The sequence below is a fragment of the Mycteria americana genome, chromosome 5 (assembly GCF_035582795.1).
Source record: "Mycteria americana isolate JAX WOST 10 ecotype Jacksonville Zoo and Gardens chromosome 5, USCA_MyAme_1.0, whole genome shotgun sequence".
Lineage (NCBI taxonomy): Eukaryota > Metazoa > Chordata > Aves > Ciconiiformes > Ciconiidae > Mycteria > Mycteria americana.
This window is the reverse complement of record NC_134369.1, coordinates 5,913,690-5,934,986: the sequence shown is the minus strand read 5'-3', so window position 1 is coordinate 5,934,986 and position 21,297 is coordinate 5,913,690. Positions and strand designations below refer to the sequence as shown.

General features: G+C 37.5%; 2 protein-coding genes across 7 annotated transcripts in view; both read right to left on the bottom strand.

Moving 5' to 3' along the window:
- ANO5 (anoctamin 5) overlaps positions 1-21,297 on the bottom strand; it is a 373,671-nt gene that overhangs the window by 96,437 nt on the left and 255,937 nt on the right. The window lies entirely within an intron of this gene.
- The window catches only part of GAS2 (growth arrest specific 2), a 100,460-nt gene that overhangs the window by 71,513 nt on the left and 7,650 nt on the right, over positions 1-21,297 (bottom strand). For 5 of the 6 annotated variants that reach the window (XM_075502018.1, XM_075502014.1, XM_075502013.1 and 2 more), the window contains exons 2-3: positions 18,487-18,648; positions 10,174-10,298 (exon numbers count right to left, since the gene is read on the bottom strand). In XM_075502018.1, coding sequence (XP_075358133.1) covers positions 10,174-10,298; positions 18,487-18,628 — 267 coding nt within the window. In that variant the 5' untranslated portion in view covers positions 18,629-18,648. Of the gene's footprint in view, positions 1-10,173; positions 10,299-15,204; positions 15,322-18,486; positions 18,649-21,297 lie in introns of those variants that run through there. The other variant, XM_075502019.1, reaches the window with a different exon arrangement.

Sequence of the window (21,297 nt, the reverse complement as noted above, 5' to 3'; positions counted from 1 at the left end):
GTTCGCTTTTTGGATTTCCAGATGTTTAACAAAGATACAATTTTTATGCAGATGCTGAAAACATTCAGAAAGAATTTCACATGTAGCTCACTGCAGGTAAGTCTGATTCTCCAAAGCCCTGTATGTTCATTTTTAAGAAAAATTGCATCTTTGCCTTTATGATAAAGAATCTGATTTTCTGTGAGTTTTCCAATTAGAAACCACAAGGAAACTGCTAGAGCCCTGGGAATTCTAAGCTGGCGTAGAATTTAAAAATGTCCGTGATTTGAAAAACATGTTGGAATGTTAATCTATACAGCCAAATTTCCAAACCAGCTTTAAATCAGCCTCTAAAGTTGCGAACAAAGCTTTACTGTATGCTTGAAGCATTTGGGGCCAATTTACATATACAAGCCCAAATGGGAATTCATGTTTATTTAAATAAACAAATTAGACATAATTATGATATCTATAAACTGGTGTCTATGCCTGAAAGTTACTTCTGTTTTCTCCTTCTGCATTGCAGTCATCACTTATCGCTGTATATTCACTATTCCCATTGTTTCAGAAATTTTGGCTCATTATTGTAAATTCAAGACTCACTATTGGGCAATGGACCAAATTCTGGAGTTCTTGCTTATTCATTGTTCCCTAAAAACTACTAACACTAAGTTTGACCTAAGAATTGCACAATTAAGCTGAAGATAGTTGGTCTAAATTATATTTTCTCAAGCTTTCAAAAATATATGCTAATTTCCATTCAAGTCCCTAATCTTACATTTCTGTTCCAGACTATTCCTAATAATCTAAATAAAAAGCCCCATAGAAAGATCTGTTACAAAGATTTTTACAGTTTGCTTTAAAGACTTAACAAAATAAATACTAGGATTGTTACAATGCATTTCACATAATAGGCAAAATGCAGCAAATCTAAAAATGGCTGTTTACATATTTCTCTCAGAAAATACGCCATCCCTATTTGCAATACCTGGACTGAAGTTATGGTAAAAATGCTATAATAACTTCCAGTTTTAATACAAATTTTATGAAGTGTCTAAGTATTAGTATTCCATACAAAAACAATGTTAATTAAAAAAACTTGAGATGTCTTCTAGTTAAATGATATTATTAGAAATCAAAGTTTGGTTCTCCTCTTGACCTGATTTGCAGCCTGAATCATTAGGATATTTTCCAAAGCAGGATCTAACAGGCAGCTAACTGCTTAAATCTGTACTACTTTTTCCATGGCAACTACCTTGAGATGCACATTCTGATTATATCTACAATGTCAAATAGGAGCGGAGGGAGGGGTATGCAGGTGAATCCCTATCTCAGGTTCACTGACAAGAGCAAGGCCAGTTCACACAGAGATTAAATGTGCTCCAGCCAACCGACAGAACAAACCATGCTTTCCCAAGGACAAGAAGTATCAGCGGGAAGAACAATCCGGAGAGAGATGTCTCAGTGCTCCTTCCAGGATTGCGTAGCTCTGCCCCCAACACAGTGCATGGGTTCAAGTGCACCTAAAAGCTTATAAAAAGTTCTTCCATGTAGTCACCTGGAAGGTGCCAAGCAGACAACCACAGAACATGCTAAATTTGTTCAGAAATCTCCTTTTACGGTCTGGTGAGAAACAGAACTTTATCCTACCGTGCAATCCTCCTGCAAGCAGAAAAGCCTTAGTTGTAAGAATTATTTGCTGAGGCATATAGGGTTTGTCCACATGACCTGTTGCAAGCAAATCTTACAGCATATGCAAGAAACCTGGTAGCAATCCAGTTGAACATGAGCTCAGCAAGCTATTGACATGTCTGAGAAAGGTACAAGGAATTCTCTAACAAACAGCTTTACAGTCTTGTGGAAATGATTCCTTCCAGATGGATTAGCACTTGTGAGTCATTTCACAAGATTATTCTTTTCCTCTCATATCCACATCAGTCTGCCACTATAAAGATTAATATACAAAAAGACAATGCTCTACTTTTTTTTTTTTCTCCCAAGTAACCAAGGGCCATATCTATACTGTAAATGATTAGAAATTGGCTCCGCAAGCTTTTCCTGCAAAACAAAAGTCTCCAGAAAGTACAAGTGTGCAGACAAGCAACTTGCTGCCCCAGACCACAAAGAATCTGTTCATAGCCTAACCACATTCATGCAATTCTCGACTGGAAAATCATATTTAACTTGCAGAGAGCACCTGATCATGGCTCTGCCATAGCTGAGGACTCTTCCACACTGGGCAGACAGGCTCAAGGCACCAAGCTTACAGAATACTGTATTTGCTGGGAATCCATCCCATCTACAGGACACAAACTTGAGAAACTGAAGCCTACAGTAAAAATAGAACCACCATGTTGATTAGATCCGGTTTTCAGCTTGGATATCCAGGGTCTAAGAGGACTAAGATACACATGCTTCAAAGGAAGATACTTCAAAGCAGACAAAGACAGAAGAGACTGTCCAAAGAGAAAATTTATTCTTAGCCCTTTCCATTTGAACTTGAATTACACCTTCAGGCATGAAAACTTGTACCCTTTCCAAATTTAAAAAAAAATTAAAGCCATTCTTTCTATTGTACCTATGGATGTTCTCATAGCAATCACACATATCCTATTGTGTTTAGGAATCCATTAATCTTATTCTTAATTGAGAATACATTGATGAAGTCAGTTCAAAAAGTATTATTATATTTCAGAAAGACCAAATTAAAGGAAATTATTACTAATTTTCATTGCACAGCACCTCAATCATTTGTCGAGAGGAAGATTTCCTTAGGGCAGGACCTTTTCTACTTGAAGAAGAAAAATAAAGTTATGTGTTTTGGCCTATTTTTTGCATTTCAATACCCTGAATAATTTTAATGCACCCCCACTTTTTGACAACTCCAGCAAGGGAAGGTCAAAGAGCTTCAGTGTTGATTTTATAAACTATAATATCTAGCCCAAAGAATTTTTTACTAGCCTGCTCATTTTTAAGAGCCCTTCAAAAATACTGTAGTCTTTACTACTTTATTCAGGTTTAGTTAGATCTTAAACCAACTACTGAGTCTTTGAATTATGCCAAGCACAGCCTGCCTCCTGTCCACCAGCCAAGCTAGCTGCCTTAGGAAATTATTAAATATTTTCCTAGTTCTCTTTCTGGTTTGATATTTCATCAGTTTAGGTGAAAATATACTAACATGACCTATTATACCTTCTACAATTTGTCAGATGTGTATGGTCTTCTGTAAACAAAAACAACAATTTAATCTTACAGTATCTGTACAAGTGTCTCACCTTGTCCAAGACTTGAACGGATCTTCCTGGATTGCTTACAAATGAGGGTTACAGTAGCATATTCATTTGTCATTTAACCTATGTGATAATATATCCATATGAAGATACATAATATTTTCTGAAACAAATTTCCTCATTTCTAAACTGCTGCCAGACACTTTGCTTTCCTTGACGATGCATGCCTTGGAGACTCAGAGGCATTTGTTACTTCTCATGAACCTCCAGGATTCTGATAATTTCTCCATTCACGTAATTCCCTTTATGCAAAGGAATGATTGAAAAGATAGAGCAAGCATAAACACATCTTTTATTCTTATAAATTGGTAGAGCCATCCCAGAGCTGTTACTCAATCCCGACTCTCACTGGTTCAGGAGATGAGTCAAATCCTAAACCATTGGTCCCGGTTGTCTACTTTAGGAGGACTCGGTTCACTACATTTGCTTGTGGCCCCACTGCAGAGCAGACACAAAGCTCTTTGAAGCAGTAGATTCACAAGCAAAGGTCTGTCTCCTATCTACATTTAGAGAACCATGAGTTTTCATGTTTCTTGTAAATAAGCCGAGTCAAATATCAATTTGTTTTCATAATGAGAACTACCTAATAGTAATCACAGCTCACCAAATGGGGTAGCAATACTGTTTGGCACAAGAAGAGCTCAAAGCACTTTACAATATTCACAAATCAAGCCACCATTGCACAGCAAACAGTATTCCCAGGTTACAGATGTGGAAAATGAAAGCACAGAAATGTATTCTCCCAAAAGCAAACAATAAGCTTACAGCTGAGATGGGAAATTAACTTGGCCTCCAGTTTATCATCTTGTTCTTTTGCCACTAGCCCCTTCTTTCAATATTGACAGAACTCGAGTCAATTCCCTGGCTTTTCAAGTCCTTTAGTTTACAGGATTCTGCCTCTACTTCCACAGATATACATAATTCTCTTCAGAAACATAAACATCTTGTAATTTAAAACAAACTGTGAGTTTTCAGTTGTGTAACTGCTGAATTGTTTCGCCTCCAAGATCCAACTTCAATATTAGAACTTAATTAAGGGCAAAAAAACCTTTCCATCCCAAATCTCTGTTTAGATCTCTTAATTGTAACTCTCAAAATACATAATGCGACTCTCAAAGTGCTCTCACTAGGCCAAAATCTCACCTTACACAAACCTGCATGACTCTGAGAAGCCAATGCTGTCACAGTGATCTACACCCACCAAGCATCAGATTTGCTAAGTATATTCCCCGGGAGCAAATGAAAGCTTTGGATATGGAACAACTGCAAAATACACTTCAGATACTAGGACTATGGGTAAGACGTGGACAGAATCTCTTAATGTTAGGAAATACAGGCATGCGTGTGTGCATAAATTACTGTTTTCATGGATAGTTTCGATAGAAGTGCATGTGCACATCCAAGGACAAAATTTACTCGCTGTTTTCTACACAACAGCTTTATTTCAGTGCACATTGTTTAATCTTATTAAATCAGCTCCCATTGGAAGAATAAAATTAAATGTATATTTTAATTAAACATTCTAGGACTTAAGAAATATTTGCATCCGGATTTATTTTGTACTTACTTCTAGTTCTTTTATAGGCCAAATCAAATCTAGATCCCGGCTTCCTGAAAATGAGGTTGAATTTTAGACTCCAATTCCTTATTCAAAAGTATTTCTAAGAGAGATTTGAGTTGAGATTTATCTGATTAACCTCTGAGAACCCGGAGAAAAAGAATGATTCAGCTTCAACCTGTTTTCATTCATTTGCCATGAAAACATTGTTTTCAGTAGAATGTTCATAAATATATAGGCAGCTTCAAGGATGGTGGGCAGACTATTATGCCCTGCCTATTAAAATGGTGATAACTATTAACACAATTTTATTTATATTTATTTTAAAAATCTTAATTAATGGGCTTACTAAACTAAGCCCAAGCAAATGCGGGCTCTGTGCATAGTGCACATGCCTTGATGCTTTGAATTTGTTTGTACAGCTGTGAAATTCTCAAATTAACTATCTGTCAGGAAAAGTAAAATACTGCCAGGAGAGCATGGAGATGAAATCCAAGCCAATGGGAGAAAATTACAAAATGGCATCCTGTGACATGAATCACTTTTACGGAATAACTCCTGCTATAATAATAAGTCTGTAGTTTCTAGACAGTAGATCATTAGCAGCAGCAGCAGCACAGGTAGTTCCAACAAGTTACTACCGTACAAATCTTGAGCATTTATTGAGATTGATATCAGTCATCTCCTTGTCATTTGATAAATGTACATGATTAGATTTATTTATGACTGTAAAATCCCCAAAAAGGGGGAAAAAAATGACTTCTTTAAAAATATAGCATACAGTCACACCAGTCTAATACTGCCCTCCCTGTTTAAAATTTCCATTTTCATTTAAAACTCAAACTTTTTTCTGTCTGAAGCAAAGGATCAGGTACAACATCAATGTTTTCAGAATCATCAGGTTTTGAAGCATGGTTTAGCTGCTTAGCAATGAAGAACATTGTCTTCTGGGATTTGCAAAAGAACCTAGCACCTAACAGCCTCTGAAATGAACAATTGTTAAATGCTTCACCTTTAGAAATTGAAATGCTTTTAATAACTTATTACTGAATGATTAACAAATCAAACACGACAGGCTTAGGGAGCTAGACTCATGGAGGATGCATTCAGAGTATCTATTATGATATCCAAAAGTGCCTATTATGGCATTGAGCTCAGAAAGGCAATGAGCAGAGAGTGCGTAAATGGCACCAGAGGCTGCCAAATTCCAGTGCTCTCAATCACACATTACTCCCCTGGATTACAGATACCAAAGCAGAGTGTGATTCAGGTGCTATTTTTAGCTGTAGGGATTCAGCCCTAAAGAGGCATCTTTATATAGAACAAAAAGTACATATTTAATGTAAAATAATTTCTTTGAAGTTTGACCCTTGTGAAAAGATAGATTTGTCCATGTCCACCTGCACAACCAGCAAGGTATTCAGCCCCAAGAAGCAGTAACGCACAGAACATAAGAGTGACCCTACTGGGTCAGCCAAAAGTTCATCTAACCCAGACTGGCCATAAGTAAGCATCTAGGGAAGACTAAGACCATAGCAAACGTTACGCCTCCCAATACTTGTCTCAAGCTCCAGCAATTTTCGGCTATGGGGACTTCCTCGTCTAGATGGGGTTTCTGTGTATTCAACCTTCCAAGAGATCTCTCTTCCATTACCTTATTCAGTGTTTTCTTGAACCCAGGTATACTTTAACATTCATTGGCAAGAAATTTCCAACCGGTTCGTAAACAAGGACCCTCTTTTGTTTGTTTGGCTCCTACTAGCTTCATTCAATGTCCCATAATTGTTGTATAGAAAAGACTGAACATCTACCGTGTCATTCCTGATTTTGCAGGTTCCATCATATGCCCCCATGCTACCTCTTTCCACACTGAGGAATCCTACCCTACTCAGTCACTCATAAAAAGCTACTCCATTGATCTCCTTCACTCATAAAAAGTTACTCCTTCATTGCCTTCCCCGACTCTTACTTTTGCATTGCACACCTTTTAATCTTCTTTTCAGTTTCTTAAAGCTGTATTCCCAAGTCATATTACCAGTAGTTGCCTAACTGTTTTGAAAATGTCCCCGGTTTCTATCAATACCACCATTTTCCTTCCAGATTTGGAAAATCTGATATTTTGGGAGGCACAAATTTTTTTTGGTTTATGCTTTCCTGATTTCTTCCACAGTCAAAAAGGCAGATACTGACCTAGGGAGTCCCTGAAAGCTGAAGAAAGTTCAGTCCTCCCTAATAAGAAAGGAAATGCTACAGTTCTGTTAAGAAACAAACTGCAACTGACAGCAACTAGAAACTTATTGCACAAGCAGTTAACCCAGAAGCAATAGGATTTAACCTCTGACATTCTGTAGAGTATCGCAACATGAACTTAAGGAATTATGGCAAGCAACTGATGAGTCAGTGTATGAAGTATTAGTTTTTAATGTCTTCTTACATGCGTTGCTATAGCTGCTAAACTGGCCAGACAGCCTCAAAGACCTGCACGAGTGAATTCATGATCAGTAGTACATATCAAGCAGAACAGGATATATCATCTTCCTCTAAGACAAAACTAAAACCAAAGTATTTTATGGAGCTTCGCCATCTAGGAAGACGCTCCCATACAAGGGAAAACTTCACTTATGAAAACAGACCACATCTTCAAGCTTGTGGAGGGACTTCGTAAGATTTCCCCCCTCCCCATTATCTATAGCCTTATCCTGTCTCCCTCACTCAGCTGCAACCTGGTGCTGCCTGCAAGCTGATCCTTCTGGCAGCTACTCATTTTATATCAGTCTGCTTCTATCTAAAAAAATTAGAAGTTATGTATATGGATAGAAAAGCATGTTATCTATTTTGATATAGGCTGGACTCTGTAGAAGTCAGCAGCTTCTTCCAGCTGCCAGTGAAGTCACCAGGGCACCTGGGTGAAAGACCATAACGTTTCCGTTTTCCTGTGCACACAGAAATGGCCAAATAGTTTCAAAAGTCCACATGTATTATTAACAGAATGCATAATAATGATTCAGGGGACGAGTGTGGAATTCTTACTACGCTAAATTTCATACGGTATAGTCTTACGAATTTCCTTGGCACCACAAGTCAGATTTTCCAGTGTGTAGGCTAGTCCCATGGCCTAGGACTGCTACACAGGGAATTACAGTCTGGAAGGATAAATAGCTCCCTAATAGCCTACAATGACACAAATCTAGTAGTCTCCCATTTGAATTCTTACTATACTAAGTATGAAATAATACACATTGAGAAAGTAGCAGTGGAGCAGAATTTTTTCCCTTTAATTGCATTGCCTGCTATACCAGTTTGACAAATAAAAGACCTACAACTCCAAGTAATTACAACATATGGGATTACAAATGTCTAATTGGCCTCTAATGTAACTTAGGTTCAAAAAAAGGGGATCAGGTAACTGAAATAAGGAAGGCCATATTCTCAGCTGAGGAAGTTAATACAAGAAAGGAGGTCTACCTCTTTTCAGTGGCAAAACCAGAAGTACCAAACATTGGTACATTTCTGGGCTATCTTTCCAAATGGTAGCTCTCTCCAAATAAGCCACCATCAGACAAAAGTCTGATGATACAAAATGAAAAACCAAAACCCCAAAAAGCAGTAGTTAGCATCTAACAAAAGCATCTAACAAAAGCATCTAACAAAAGCATCTAACAAAAGCATCTAACAAAAGCATATTGTTTGAATTTCTGAATATTCACTAGAATTTTGTAGTTGTTGATGAATTTATGACTATTATTTTCCTGAGAATTTTATATTAAATAGACATGGCTTTCTGAGATGTCAGTCTGTAAAAAAATGCTTTGCACTTTGTGATTTAATTGATTTTCCAGTACGCCAGCTGGGCAAGATATGAAAAGGGAATGTTTTAGAACTGTGTAGCCAATACCTTTTGGGTATTCGCTGAAGCTTTTAGTAGCTTTTGTCAATAACAGTACCTTTGTTTGTTTGTTTTTAAGGGGAAAAGCCAAAAGAACAAGTAACCCTTCTTTCTGCCTAGCTAGTTTCTAGGCTCAACAGAAAAGACTGCCATAAGTGTTTTCTCAACTTGGGATCCACCACAACACTAACAGGCCATCACTTAGGTGAAGACAAGCTGGACCATATTATAGAGGAACTCAGAAGTCACCCAGTACTTCTACTAACCAAACCCTGATTACAATTTGAAATATGAAATATGAGTTCCAGATGTCTTTTCCTCCTTTGTGGAGGAAGGCTTCCTTCCTTCTCTACTTCTTATCTTCCTTCACAGCTATCTCTTCCTTTTTCTTTAGGGAAAAAAAAAAAAAAAAAACCCAAAAAGAAACTAAAGCAAGCAAACAATGCCCCCCTGCACCCACCCCAACGCACAGAAGGTTAAAAATAACTAAATAAATAAACCCTGCCTTAGTCCAGACGATTTCTTCTGCAACAACAATTATGAGCTTGGAACCAAGAAAAACAACTTATGCAGCTGCAGCTGACACAAGGCTGTCAGTTCTCAGAACTGCTGATAAAATTTTTGCTGTGCCCTAATTTCTGCTACAGACTAGTTATGAGAACATCAACAATAGAAGATACATTTTGAGATTTCTGCTCTTGAGCTCTTTTTTTACCTGCTGTGCATTTGCCTGCTTTAGCTTTCAAAGGACGATGTATCTGAATTCCATAAGAAAAATAAAAACAGTTTCACAGTAAATGCATTAAAGTATATGTCAACCATTTAATTTAACTTCTTCCAAAAAGAAACTTGCCACACTCTTTAATTTCTCCCAATAAGATTGTCCTAAGAAAATAATTTAAATTAAAGAGAGGTTGTGGTCAAGCAAGATCTTAACCTGATCTTTGCAAAGCTCTTCAGTATCTCCTGAAGGTTCACATTTTCCACACCATCCCTGCAACTCTTTACTGAATCCCTTCCAGTACACCAACAGGACCTTTAAACTCAAGGCACTGAAGCTAACTGTAGAATTTTATTATTGGCCTCCCTAGAGCTGTTTATGGAGGAAAAGGCACCTCCCACAGCTACTTAATATTGCCCTTGCAAATAAATACAAGGATCACATTTTCTCTATTAGCTACCACATCACACTGCTAGATCTTGTTCTAGGTCTTATCCTCCGCATGTTACAAGTCAATTTTTGAGTAACTTCCTCTCATAGTTACTTTAATAATTACCCAAGAAGTATTAATTCCCCCAATTTTATATCATAATTTTTTCTACACAGAGCAATTGCCTCCCTGCCCATTTGCAGAGCCTCCACAAATGAAATCTCCTAAATGTGCAAAGAAGTTCAGTACCAAAACAGTCAGATACCTCAGACACTGATAATACATGCTAGAACATTTACCGACACTTACTTTGCCAGGCTTGTTTGCATCAAAGCTGTTTTCTTTAAATTTCTCCTGCAGGGTCTCAGCTAACCGACAAAGCAAGGCACCATTATCCAATTTCTCCATAAAGGTTTCTGCTGTTATTTCTCTACCTGAACAGCAAACAGAAAGTTAACATGGCAAAAAGTGTGCAATAGTATAGGCTGCATTTGTGTAAAAAGAGAAATCAATAGAAATCTTGACAACAATTTGAAACATGCTTTAACTGAATAACTTGCATTACTTTGATTATTTAGTGAATAACCTCACTACTACTTTACTGGTAGACATATAGCAAATTATTAAAAAAATAACATGCTTTCTTTGGGAAGGCATGTGGTATTTGAAAAATAATTCTAGCATATCAGACTCCACATATCTTGTTTTACTTACGAAATTCTGGTGCTTTTAACATAGTGTTTTAAAAGACAGCACGCAAATGGTTTACACCCGTGTGCATGGGTAGCTATAGTGTAAGAGTTGCTAACACTACCACAGCTTATTTTGTAACAGGAGTAGAAAACTACGTTAAGAAGGAAAGGACAGGATTTTTTTAAAAAAGACTTTAAGACTTGATCCTGCAAGAAGTTGACAAAAGACTACAGTGACTGCAATGGTCCTTTGAAAGAGCTGTTCCAGAAGTACAGTTAGGTACATTAAAAAAAGGGGTGGGAGAGAGTGAAATTTCATGTTACATATCTACTTGCCACACAAATCAGAATTTTCACCCAGAGAACAAAGCCAAAAGGCTCTGATTTCAAAATATATCCATTATTATCATTCTAGATCATGCTGTACTTCAGCTGCCACAGATCATCCTCCCTGGCCGCAGCAGACCAGACAACCTTCCATTGCACCGTAATTACATCCTCCTGGCGGAGGAGATCACGAGAATCCCATGATGAGATGTGCATTCTGACCAGGCTGGACAGGCCAGATGAGAAGGGAATCATTTACCACCCTAAACTAAGCTTCCAGCATCTTAACATAATTTCCAAGTAAAAAATACTCCTTTTTCTTATTGAAGGTTTTCCATTTTCACATTTCTACTGGAAAATTTGCCTTCCCTTTGGACACGTTGTTCACCAGAAGCTGTATTTTTCAGTCCTCTTAACTTCTACTAATATCAAGAGAGCATTGAGGACTAAGTCTTTCTTACTATTAAGACAGGATTTATTTATTTATTTATCGTGATATTTACATATGCGATTTAGGAACAGTAGTAACACTATCAATTCATTTTTCATAGGCTGTTACACAGTAATCATCAGTAACAATAGTCTACCCTGCCAAAAAAATAAAAAAATTAAAAATCTGAAGTGAAAGTCCCATCCAGATCCCTTCCTCCCATCCAGATCCACTCCTGCTACTCAAAACGATCTTGTTTGCAGGCAGGACAATAGGTAGAAGTCTGCCCACTGCTAGTCACGTTTTTTGCCACAGATTTTTGACCAACAAGGGTTGGGTCAACAAGGGTAAACCAGGGCTTTTTTGTTTTTCCAGTTAGTTTGAGGAAATTTATTTCCCATCAGATGTCTGGAAACTGAAAACATTATTTTGTTTAGAACAGGTTCACAACATCTTTTTTGGTCAAAAAAACCTAGGAAAAGTAGGTTTCAAAAAAAGAAGTAAAGCTTTTCTATACTTTTTCACTCAGAAGAGAGGGGAAAAATAACATTCAAAAGTAACAAAAATTAAGTAGATAATCAGAAATTAATATTGTACTTCTGCAATATATTGCTGATACATTGTAATTGATTGTACATTGTAATCCATATCACTTATAACACTGAAGATAGCAGTATTATAAAGGGAAATTATTACAAAAGTGCTAAAGGAAAGCTGATTTCTCTAGGCCCTTTCCTGAAAACTGTTAGATACTTCAGCATCCTTTGGGCAAAAAGTTGTGAGCCTTTTCAGTTTGGTCCGTTAAAATCAAAGACTAAGATAAAGATTTTTGCAGCAAATCTTCTTCAGATACAACAGTGGACTTATATTTTTGGTTGAAGTTAAACTTGTTTTTTTCTAAGACATTTCTACTTCAGAAATATCTGTTTAATGTGAAGGGTTTTTCCCCTTTTTATTTCTACTAATTCTCTCTGCCATATAGCCCACTTTATAGCTCCTGTATACCTAAATGACTTCTCCAGGCAAAAGAGCAGTAGTAGCACTGCAGACATTCAGTGGTAGCTTCTGCATAACTGACAATATTTTAGCAGCTCAGCTGAAGCCAGGATTGAAAGTATAATAGCCCACAGATACAAAAATTGAACATCTCAGCACCTCAAAAGCCTTCATCACCATTCTAGCCTACATATTTTCCCATTTGCCCCATCAGCATTTTTGGCAAAAGGTATAAAGCCATTAGAAAGCTAAATTTGAAAAGTGACTGCTTTATTTTTAAGACAGTACTGCATTTTATAATAGACTCATTTTCTTCTAAAAATGTATTTCAAATATTTTTAACCTACTCAAGATTTTTATTTTGATTTGGAAAGCATATTTTCTTACACAGGTAAAAGAAAAAAAAAAATCACATTTTACATATCTATTCTGTCCTATGATTTATAGATTTATTATTTCACTGGTCAAGCATTAAAAAAACCCTAAAACCTATTTAGAGGAATTTTCTCTTTACACAGACATGGAAAAATTCTTCTATCTTCTTCTGCTATTTAACAATACATTTATATTATTTTAAATGCTGAATTGCATTAGCAGTTTGGTCACTGCATATTGTACACTAAGCCAGAGTATTTTAGTTCTGTTCCCTTTTATGAAAGCTGAAAGAATGAGTTTTGCATTGAACATCTGTATCCAATGAAAAATATATTAGGTGTCAGCTTTCAATTCACTGTATTTTATGGCTCCAAAAGGTGGCATTTCTTTGCTAAAACAGACACTCTGACATATTTAACAGTTGAAATGTATTGATTCAAATGAGAGTAATGTTCATAGCCTGAGGAAAAAAATGGCTCTGTATATTTGTATGGAAAAAACATTAAGCTCCATTAAAAATGTATAACTCCCCCTATAATTACAAGAAAGCAGTTGCAATGTTTTTATAGAATGGTAATAACATTAAGTATAATAAAAAAAACAACACTAAAAGTATGAAAAAAAAACCCCAGGAATATGAAGGTTTTCTCAAACCTCGCAAGCATTGCTTACCCTCTTTTACCGCAATCACCAGATGCCCTTTAAAAGGACAAACTGTTATACCTGAACACCTACCACTTGGAAACCTTGGGCAGCTATCTGTAAGGCCACCCAGTTCTGGGGCTCCTAATGCAACCAGACTGGGAGGTCTATGAAAGAATAACTAAAAAGAGTCCATGCCCAGGGTGTGTGCCCAAGAGGCCGAAGATGAAGTATTCCTTTCAGGCCATCTCAGACAACCAGAGCCTTCAGAAGGCGGCAAAGGGACTCAAAAGGCTAAAACAAAGTACCAAAAGCTAGTTGGTTCCTCTATTATTGCACTGAGTTCTTCTGCGCTTAGTTTAATAACTACAGCGCAAGACACTGACTCCAGCCTCACAACTAGCCCATCAACTATTTGAATTGTATACTTCAGTGGTAACACAAAACTATTAGTTTACAAATAGAAACATTTCACTCCGGTGAATCTCTGAAACACATCGGTAGAAGGATGAGCTTCTACAGTACTGAGGCACCAGTGGAACAAGTCCTCCTGACCCTCTAAAATCGTGTGGCATTTAAACCCAACAAAATGCAATAAAAATAAAGAAAACAAAGGCCAATGATTTTATGCCCATGCAAAATTGGTTCTTTTCTGACAAGGCTACTCTGCTTCCTGCAATAACTGACAGCAAGAAAAACAGTTTTGATAGCATTGAGACATTATCACTTACTTGAAATGGGACATATAAGCAATCCCAAAGGCATGTTGATACTAAAGAAAATTACAAAGCCACTCAACTAAATAAGAAACTGCATCAGTGCGAGCAGAATTACTACAAGTATCAGTATCATGAATGTCTTGATAGTCAGGTATTTAAAACCTGCATTTCTCACTCACTTGGGCTGAACACGCTGGTGTTGAAAATAAAGGTACTGCTACAGAATCCTCTTAGACAACAAGATGAGCAAGAACACTGAGCTGAAGCAGGTTTTGCTTTAATTCAGAATCAAAGACAGACAATTTTTTTGCAGAAGACTTCCCACCCTTCAACCCTCAACACACCTTTAAATTCCATGCCTGGTCTTCAACTCAATGCCTCTCCTAACACCCTTACCTCTCTCTTCCTTTTCTCCAAGCCTACTTCGCTTTTGCACCCAAGCAACTTTCACATGCCTCGTACAACATTCAACGTTTACATGTCCAATTGCTCAGCATCTTGCATTCTCCAACTCCATTCCTATGAGCTTCTGAAGCGCAGAAAACCCTGTTAGGAACAAGCCTCAGCACCGAAACCTTGGAGCTCAGACATGTGCACAGGCACATCTTGCAGGTCTATTCCGTGGTCCCATGTGCTAAATGAAGCTGGATGGATGAAGCTACAATATTATAACCCTCTGCAGCTGGTAAATGGGCTCCAGGAATGGCAAAAAAGATCAGAACTCTACACAATAGCCAAAGGGGAAACAGAGAAACCATCCCTCTGTACCTGTCCTAAACTACAGACTGGTGATGAGGCCCGCTCATCCTGATGTCAGCCCTTTTGCCTCTGCAGACACACAAGAGAAAACTAGGCAGTACTGGAGAGTACAGCAGACAAACAAACCCTATTTGCTTTCAACTTGACACTTTGCCTCTGCTAGGAGATTACTATGGCCCAACTGTGCTACTTCCCATGTGAAGCTTGCTCAAGGTGGAACAGAAGTTTTCAGCATCCACGAGAGCATTCTACTAAAATAAGTATATACATAATCTACCAAATTTGGAGCGTGTCAGCAGTGAAAGCATTGCTGAGTGCTTCGTTGGCTCTATACATAGTAAAAACAAGGGTGAGAGATGATCATGATTTGCAAGACAGTTGGGTCAACGCATTCCCTTACCTTTGCCACTGCAAGGATCTCTCGATTGAGTCACCAGAGCTCAGCAGAGGGAAGCGAGGGTAAAAAAACACAACATCCATAGCTCCAATCTTCCTCTCCAGCATGCAAACCCCAACACCCACAATGCTGACGTGTCCCACCTTGAGAATGCTACTATATACCATATTGTATGAGTCAGTCCCATCTGACACATCGATTTTATCTGCGATGTCCTTTTTCCAGCCCCCAGAACACAGGCAGCTAAAATCTATTCAGTAATGGAGCTGTAATGACAAACCGTCCTCTCAGAAGCTCCGAGTTTCTCCGACATGGTTCCAAAAATAATTAGCAAAACGCGTACAAAAGTACTAGTGATTACTAAAAAACCCCACAACAATGTCCATACTAAATTAGAATAAAATGTCCAAAGTCTCAGGGTTAAAAATTCCAGCTGCACCATGTATCTCAGTCTTCCAATTTGTCACTCGGGTAAGGTCAAATTCTAGCTATGCCTAATTTCCATCTAATATCAAAACCCTTCATTCATATCATGTAGTGCAATATCCTTCTAATGTTTTCCAGTTTGTAATTTCGAACCCACACCCGGCTTTGCTGCTGCAAAACTGTCACCATTTTAACTTCCAGTAACACTGTGTAGGACGTATTTGCCTCTCCACAAAAATTTCCAAAAACACCATCAGTTGATCAAACTACCTCAAAGAGGTTCAGCCCTATTCTTGCCTAAAATACTTTCTATTTTCTTTTTTTTTAAAATCTACATTTATTTGAAAAGGTTATGTGTCCTTGTTGAGTCATAGTACAAATGAATGAACAAAATATAGATGAAAAAATATGAACCAACGTGGCAAAAATTAATTGAAGTGCATATTAATTTTCTTTATAAATTGAGAAATCCTATTTCATCAGAACTGGCATAAAGACACTTACAATGAGGCCACACAAGTTACAGCACAGAGCAAACTAGGGTGTGGGTACACAGAATATTATCTGCTCTGTGTTATCTGTGCATCCATGCATGTGAAAATCTACTGACCATTAAATGCAAAGTACACTATTTCTCCCTCGGAGGAAAAAAAAAAACCCACAACAAAACAAACAAAAAAGTGTCTTGCATATCCTTTCATCCTTTTGGATGCTGAAAAGTGAGAGACTACAAGCAGGTTTTTACAACAAAGCAACGGCATGCCATAAATTCATACCTATTTTATCTTGCAGCAACATGCTCACGTGTCCCTCTTCTCATTAAAGTTAACCTAAATTATACAGTTATTAAACTAAATTTGAATTCCGAGTTAATATATTTATATGAATATTAATTACTTCAATTCAGTTACACTTAATTTATTTTGAATGTGAATTTTAACTTAATTGAATTATTAATTTGAATAACAATGTCTACCCAGGAATTCAAAGCAGTTTAACAAATCACGATAATTTCAGTTCTTCAGGACAAACTCTGAGAAAAGAGCAGCTTGGTGTGAGAAGGTGTGGGGGAACGCATTAAGCAAATGAACTGTGTATGCTGCTTAATTAAAAGAAGGTTGTGCCCATTTAGTTCTGCAGTGCAGAATTTGGTGTCCATATGAAAAATCCGATTTTTAATTATAGTTGGCATTTCAGAACCTCCTGCTGGTTGCTACTTTCTTGCTAAAAAAGTGACCTCATTCCTAAACTTGTCACTGTGAGGACTCTGTTATGAACTGCAAACAAGCTTCTATTTGTTTTAAGAGTGGCTCACTAAAACTTCATTGTTTAAAACATTTAAACAATATATTAAAAACCTTAATTGAGTGTGTTGCTTCTGATTCAAAAACCAGTCTTTTGGATTGCTGTCTTGTGGTAACTGGAATGAAAAGTCCGGATTTCTGCATTTTGTTCTGGTATTGCCTAGACAATTTTATATTCAAAACTCATTAATTTAAATGGAGGTACCACACAAAGATGTAATTTCAAACAAGTGCCACTTTTGCCGTTGTGCATTCGTAACTATTCCTACTCTAAAATGGGTATCGCCTACCTGCAAAATACTGTGTTCTTGCATTCTGCTGACACTGTACTTATTGACTACACCTCTCATAACATAGTGATACTTCCCTTCCTCTGAAAAAAAAGAGGAAATGCAGCAATGTAGAACGTGTAGAGGAAGGGCACCAGATATACTCTGTTATCAGATGATATCACTGAGACGGTCCAGCTACAGCAGTTGCCAAGACAAGACACTGCCTATGTCTCACCAGAACAGACTTTCCAAAAAAAAAAAAAAAAAAACCAAACCACCACCAAAAACAAAAACCCCCAAAACCACACACACCGAATGTAAAAACGCTCATCCAAATTTTCCTCCAAAATAACATCAACAAAAGTTTCATGTAAACATCACCTCCTCTGAAATATTTTCTCCTCTTTGTTTAATGAGAGGAACTGCTGGCATGTTTCCCTTAGGATGAGGTATTGTGTAAGTCACGTATTTCTTTGGTAGAATCCTTTGGACTTACAGAGATCACACAAAAGCCATTTTCCCCTGAATGTTCTCAACAAACAACATACTATTTCCTGGCTCATAGTTTCTAAATTCCACCTTCTTCAATGAGTCGTATATCCCAAAGAACTGTCTCTCTCCTTCCTGCCAGGGACATACTCTCATTTGCTCCTCTTCATGTGTACCTGATTTTTTTCTTGGCTTTTGGTCTGCATCCTCTTTCATCAACAACGTGTTTTGACTTCACACACCGAGGCGTACAGCTGCAACCAGTAAATCCCCAGGTCCCTGCTGCAGCCACCAGGTCAAACCCTTCTATGCACAAGCTTCCACACGTCTTAGCATGCATTGCCTTGGGCAGCAATTATCAAACACTAGACTGCTTGGTCAGCAAAGAACTATTTAATGGCTCCTTCTGTTCAAGACAGTCAATACACTCATACTCTTTAGGAGGCCTACTGATAAAAATGGAAGATGTCGTTGACGGCAGTAATTAGCACCATTCAGCTTAATGGTATTAATACAGAAAACACGTGCAAAAGAACATTTAAAATGAAATTTTAGGAAAAATAAACACAAAATGAATAATAAAGTTCAATTATGCTACGCACAGAAACACTGCGGAGGCAAATTACTTACTAGCTTTTCTGACCTTGCTAACAGTTGCACTATGTGGAGGTAGCTACCTAATCATAACTACCTTTATTTTTGAAATGCAAAGTCTGAAGGACTGAATTCTCAGCTAACAGTGTATAGAGTTCTCTTACTGCCCAGTATTTGCATTCCATCTTCTTGTATCTTACCCAGTAGGTTTGTGAGCCACAGGGCCAAATCCTCTTTCATCGGCAACAAGTTGGCCTCATGTCTACTTGCAAGCCACTGACTGTATTGATGCATATCAGAGAGGCCAGGCCCACGTGCCTTCGGGCTCAGAGCAGTGCACATTGCTTATCCGCTTGTTGTACCTGTTTTATTCTATTAAAAAAAAAAAAAAAAAGAAAGAAGTACTTCATTATACCAAATAAAGCTTCATGCGTTCTGTTTTTAGAGTTGTAGAAGATAACAACAGTAACTATGATTCTAAGAAATTAGATGTCAGATAAACAGATGTGGATCTAACACATGAATACAACATTGATGACTGAAGTTTTGTTTTGTTAATGGATCACATTGCAAGTCATTAAATCATACAGATAAATGTCAACTTCATTTGTACTACCAAGCTACACATGTTGCCAACACATAGCCAAATATTCTGCAAGGAATGATTAAAATCAAATCAAAATAAACATTTTACACAAAGCTAAACTCACTACGGAGCCTGATCCAATATCCATTCAAAATAAATGGAAAGCTTCAGAGATTTTTGGATCAGGCCCAAGAAAAACACGGGAACAACCAAGTTATGCTACTACAGTAAACTTACTGACAATTAACAAATGCAGTTACCAAATGGAATCAGTCTATTCTACAGGTTTAGAATAATTAAAGAAAAAAACCACACACCAAATCTATTTACTGAACAGCATTATTTCTTCAGAGAGCAGCACAACAGCTAGTGCCGGTCACCCACACTTCCCATTTCCACCTTTTATACAAATACTCCTCTGCTTCAGTGAGGACTTACTGAAACTTTAGGTTCAGGTAAGACCATACGTCACGTGTTAAATATTAGTTAAGTGTTCCGAGTCTTGCAGCAGCCAGAGACGTCAGGCCCACCGGACCTATATCTCTGCTCCTGAAGGACTAATTCCCCCATCTGTGGAGAAGCATGCTAAGGAAAGAAGGTCATTTTTCTCTCTGAAAAGAAACTCAGACCTGGACCGTAATGCTTGTAGCAATGACTTGGGATACTTTCTTGCCCATAGGCTGTATGTAGCCTGCTGAAAGCCCAGTCACACCAACTAGCAGTCACAAGGTCTTATGGAGGTGGCACCAGCCAGACATTAAGTGGGGGTGGGAGGTCCGTAAGGAATAGTTCTTTGCCTCTTGTCAACCAGCTGATCCACACCAACTGTGGTTACAAGTCAGCTGGCTTCAGCTTATGATACACTGCAAACACTGTTTCCTCCTGTCCTTTGCATACCTTTCAAGTCAGGTAAGAGGTAATAGTGACTTTAAAAACAACAACAACAAAGAACAAGTCGTTATACTATTCCACTGTGGCCTGAAGTAACAAGAATACTGAAAACAATTCCTTTGCCAAAAAAGGGAAGATGTTTACTGAATGTAAAAAGCAACTGCCTTTCCATAAAATTGTGCTGTAACTGACATTTCCAAATATATGAAATGCTATTTGAGATATTTTAATGCTTACATTAAAATACTGCAGCATTTTTTAACCATACCCTGGGTAACTAAACTCCTTGTTCACAAAACCATCTGCTTAAGCTCTTGTTGAGCGTACCTCACCCCAAATCCCGAAGTTTGGCTTGCCCTTGAGATAGACACCGTTTTCACTACGAATATACTTCTTACTGAAATCAGACAATTTTTTTTCAGTTGGGGAAGGGGGAAAATAGACATAAAAAATACTTTATCCCCTTGGATAAGTACACATCTCTGAATTATCAGTAGATTTTACATTTTTCTAACAAAAAAAATCCTTATGTATCAAAGTTCCTTTGAAAGCAGAGGAGTTTAAAGCAGAATAAAGTATGTAATTTAAGCACAGCTCTGTTCTGAAAACTGACTTTGTAAAAATGTCAGCTTGGATTTATGGTTTCCTGGTTGATTAAATCCAAATCATACCTGTTCATCTGGGGCGGGGTGCGAGGGAGTGGAGGGAGAAGAATTAGACTGTTAGCTCTGCAAAAATCAATCTGGAATGTCACTCTCAAAACAGATTTCTTTCGACTAGATGATACTAACAGCTAAGGAATTACAATGACAGTCCATTTAAAGTTGCTCTAAGTCACTTAGTGACTTCAAATCACTGCTTCATTTTGGATGGAAACAGAGGCAAGATGGATAATTGACACCACCTTGTCTTCAAAGATTATATGGCATCAAGTATAAATACCTCTGTCATACACTTTCTTTCTGGAAAAAAAACCCTTAAAATAATTTCTTTCACTGATTTCTGGAGTCTATAAACTCCACTGATACGGTGAGAACCAGAACTGAAACTACTTTGTTCTTTTGAATCGCCTCTGAAATCGTATTGGTAAAAAGTAATAAAAAAAGGTTCTCATTCCTGACTGTTCACTTCATATACAATACACAAATAAAGCAAAGTAAAAATACATCATTTTTTGGCATCAATTTTTCAGTTTATTAACACATATGTATATAAATATTCAGGAAAGAAAATCCTGCAATTTGTTTCTTTTGACATACAGATTGGAAAAATATACCTGCAAAAAGAAGCACCATTGTACTAAAGGAACCTGTTAGACACTGCACCTCTTCACTGGAAATAATTTCACAGTTCATACATGCTTAGAGGAGGGGGTTAGACTAGATGAGCCCTGGAGGTCCCTTCCAACCTAAATTATTCTGTAACTTTATATTTCAAGGATGCACACAGCAATATTCATCATGGGACCCTAAGCAGTGTCTGCGCTGCTAAGGGTATAACACACTGAGCTGGGTTGTGTTAAGAGGAAAATTAT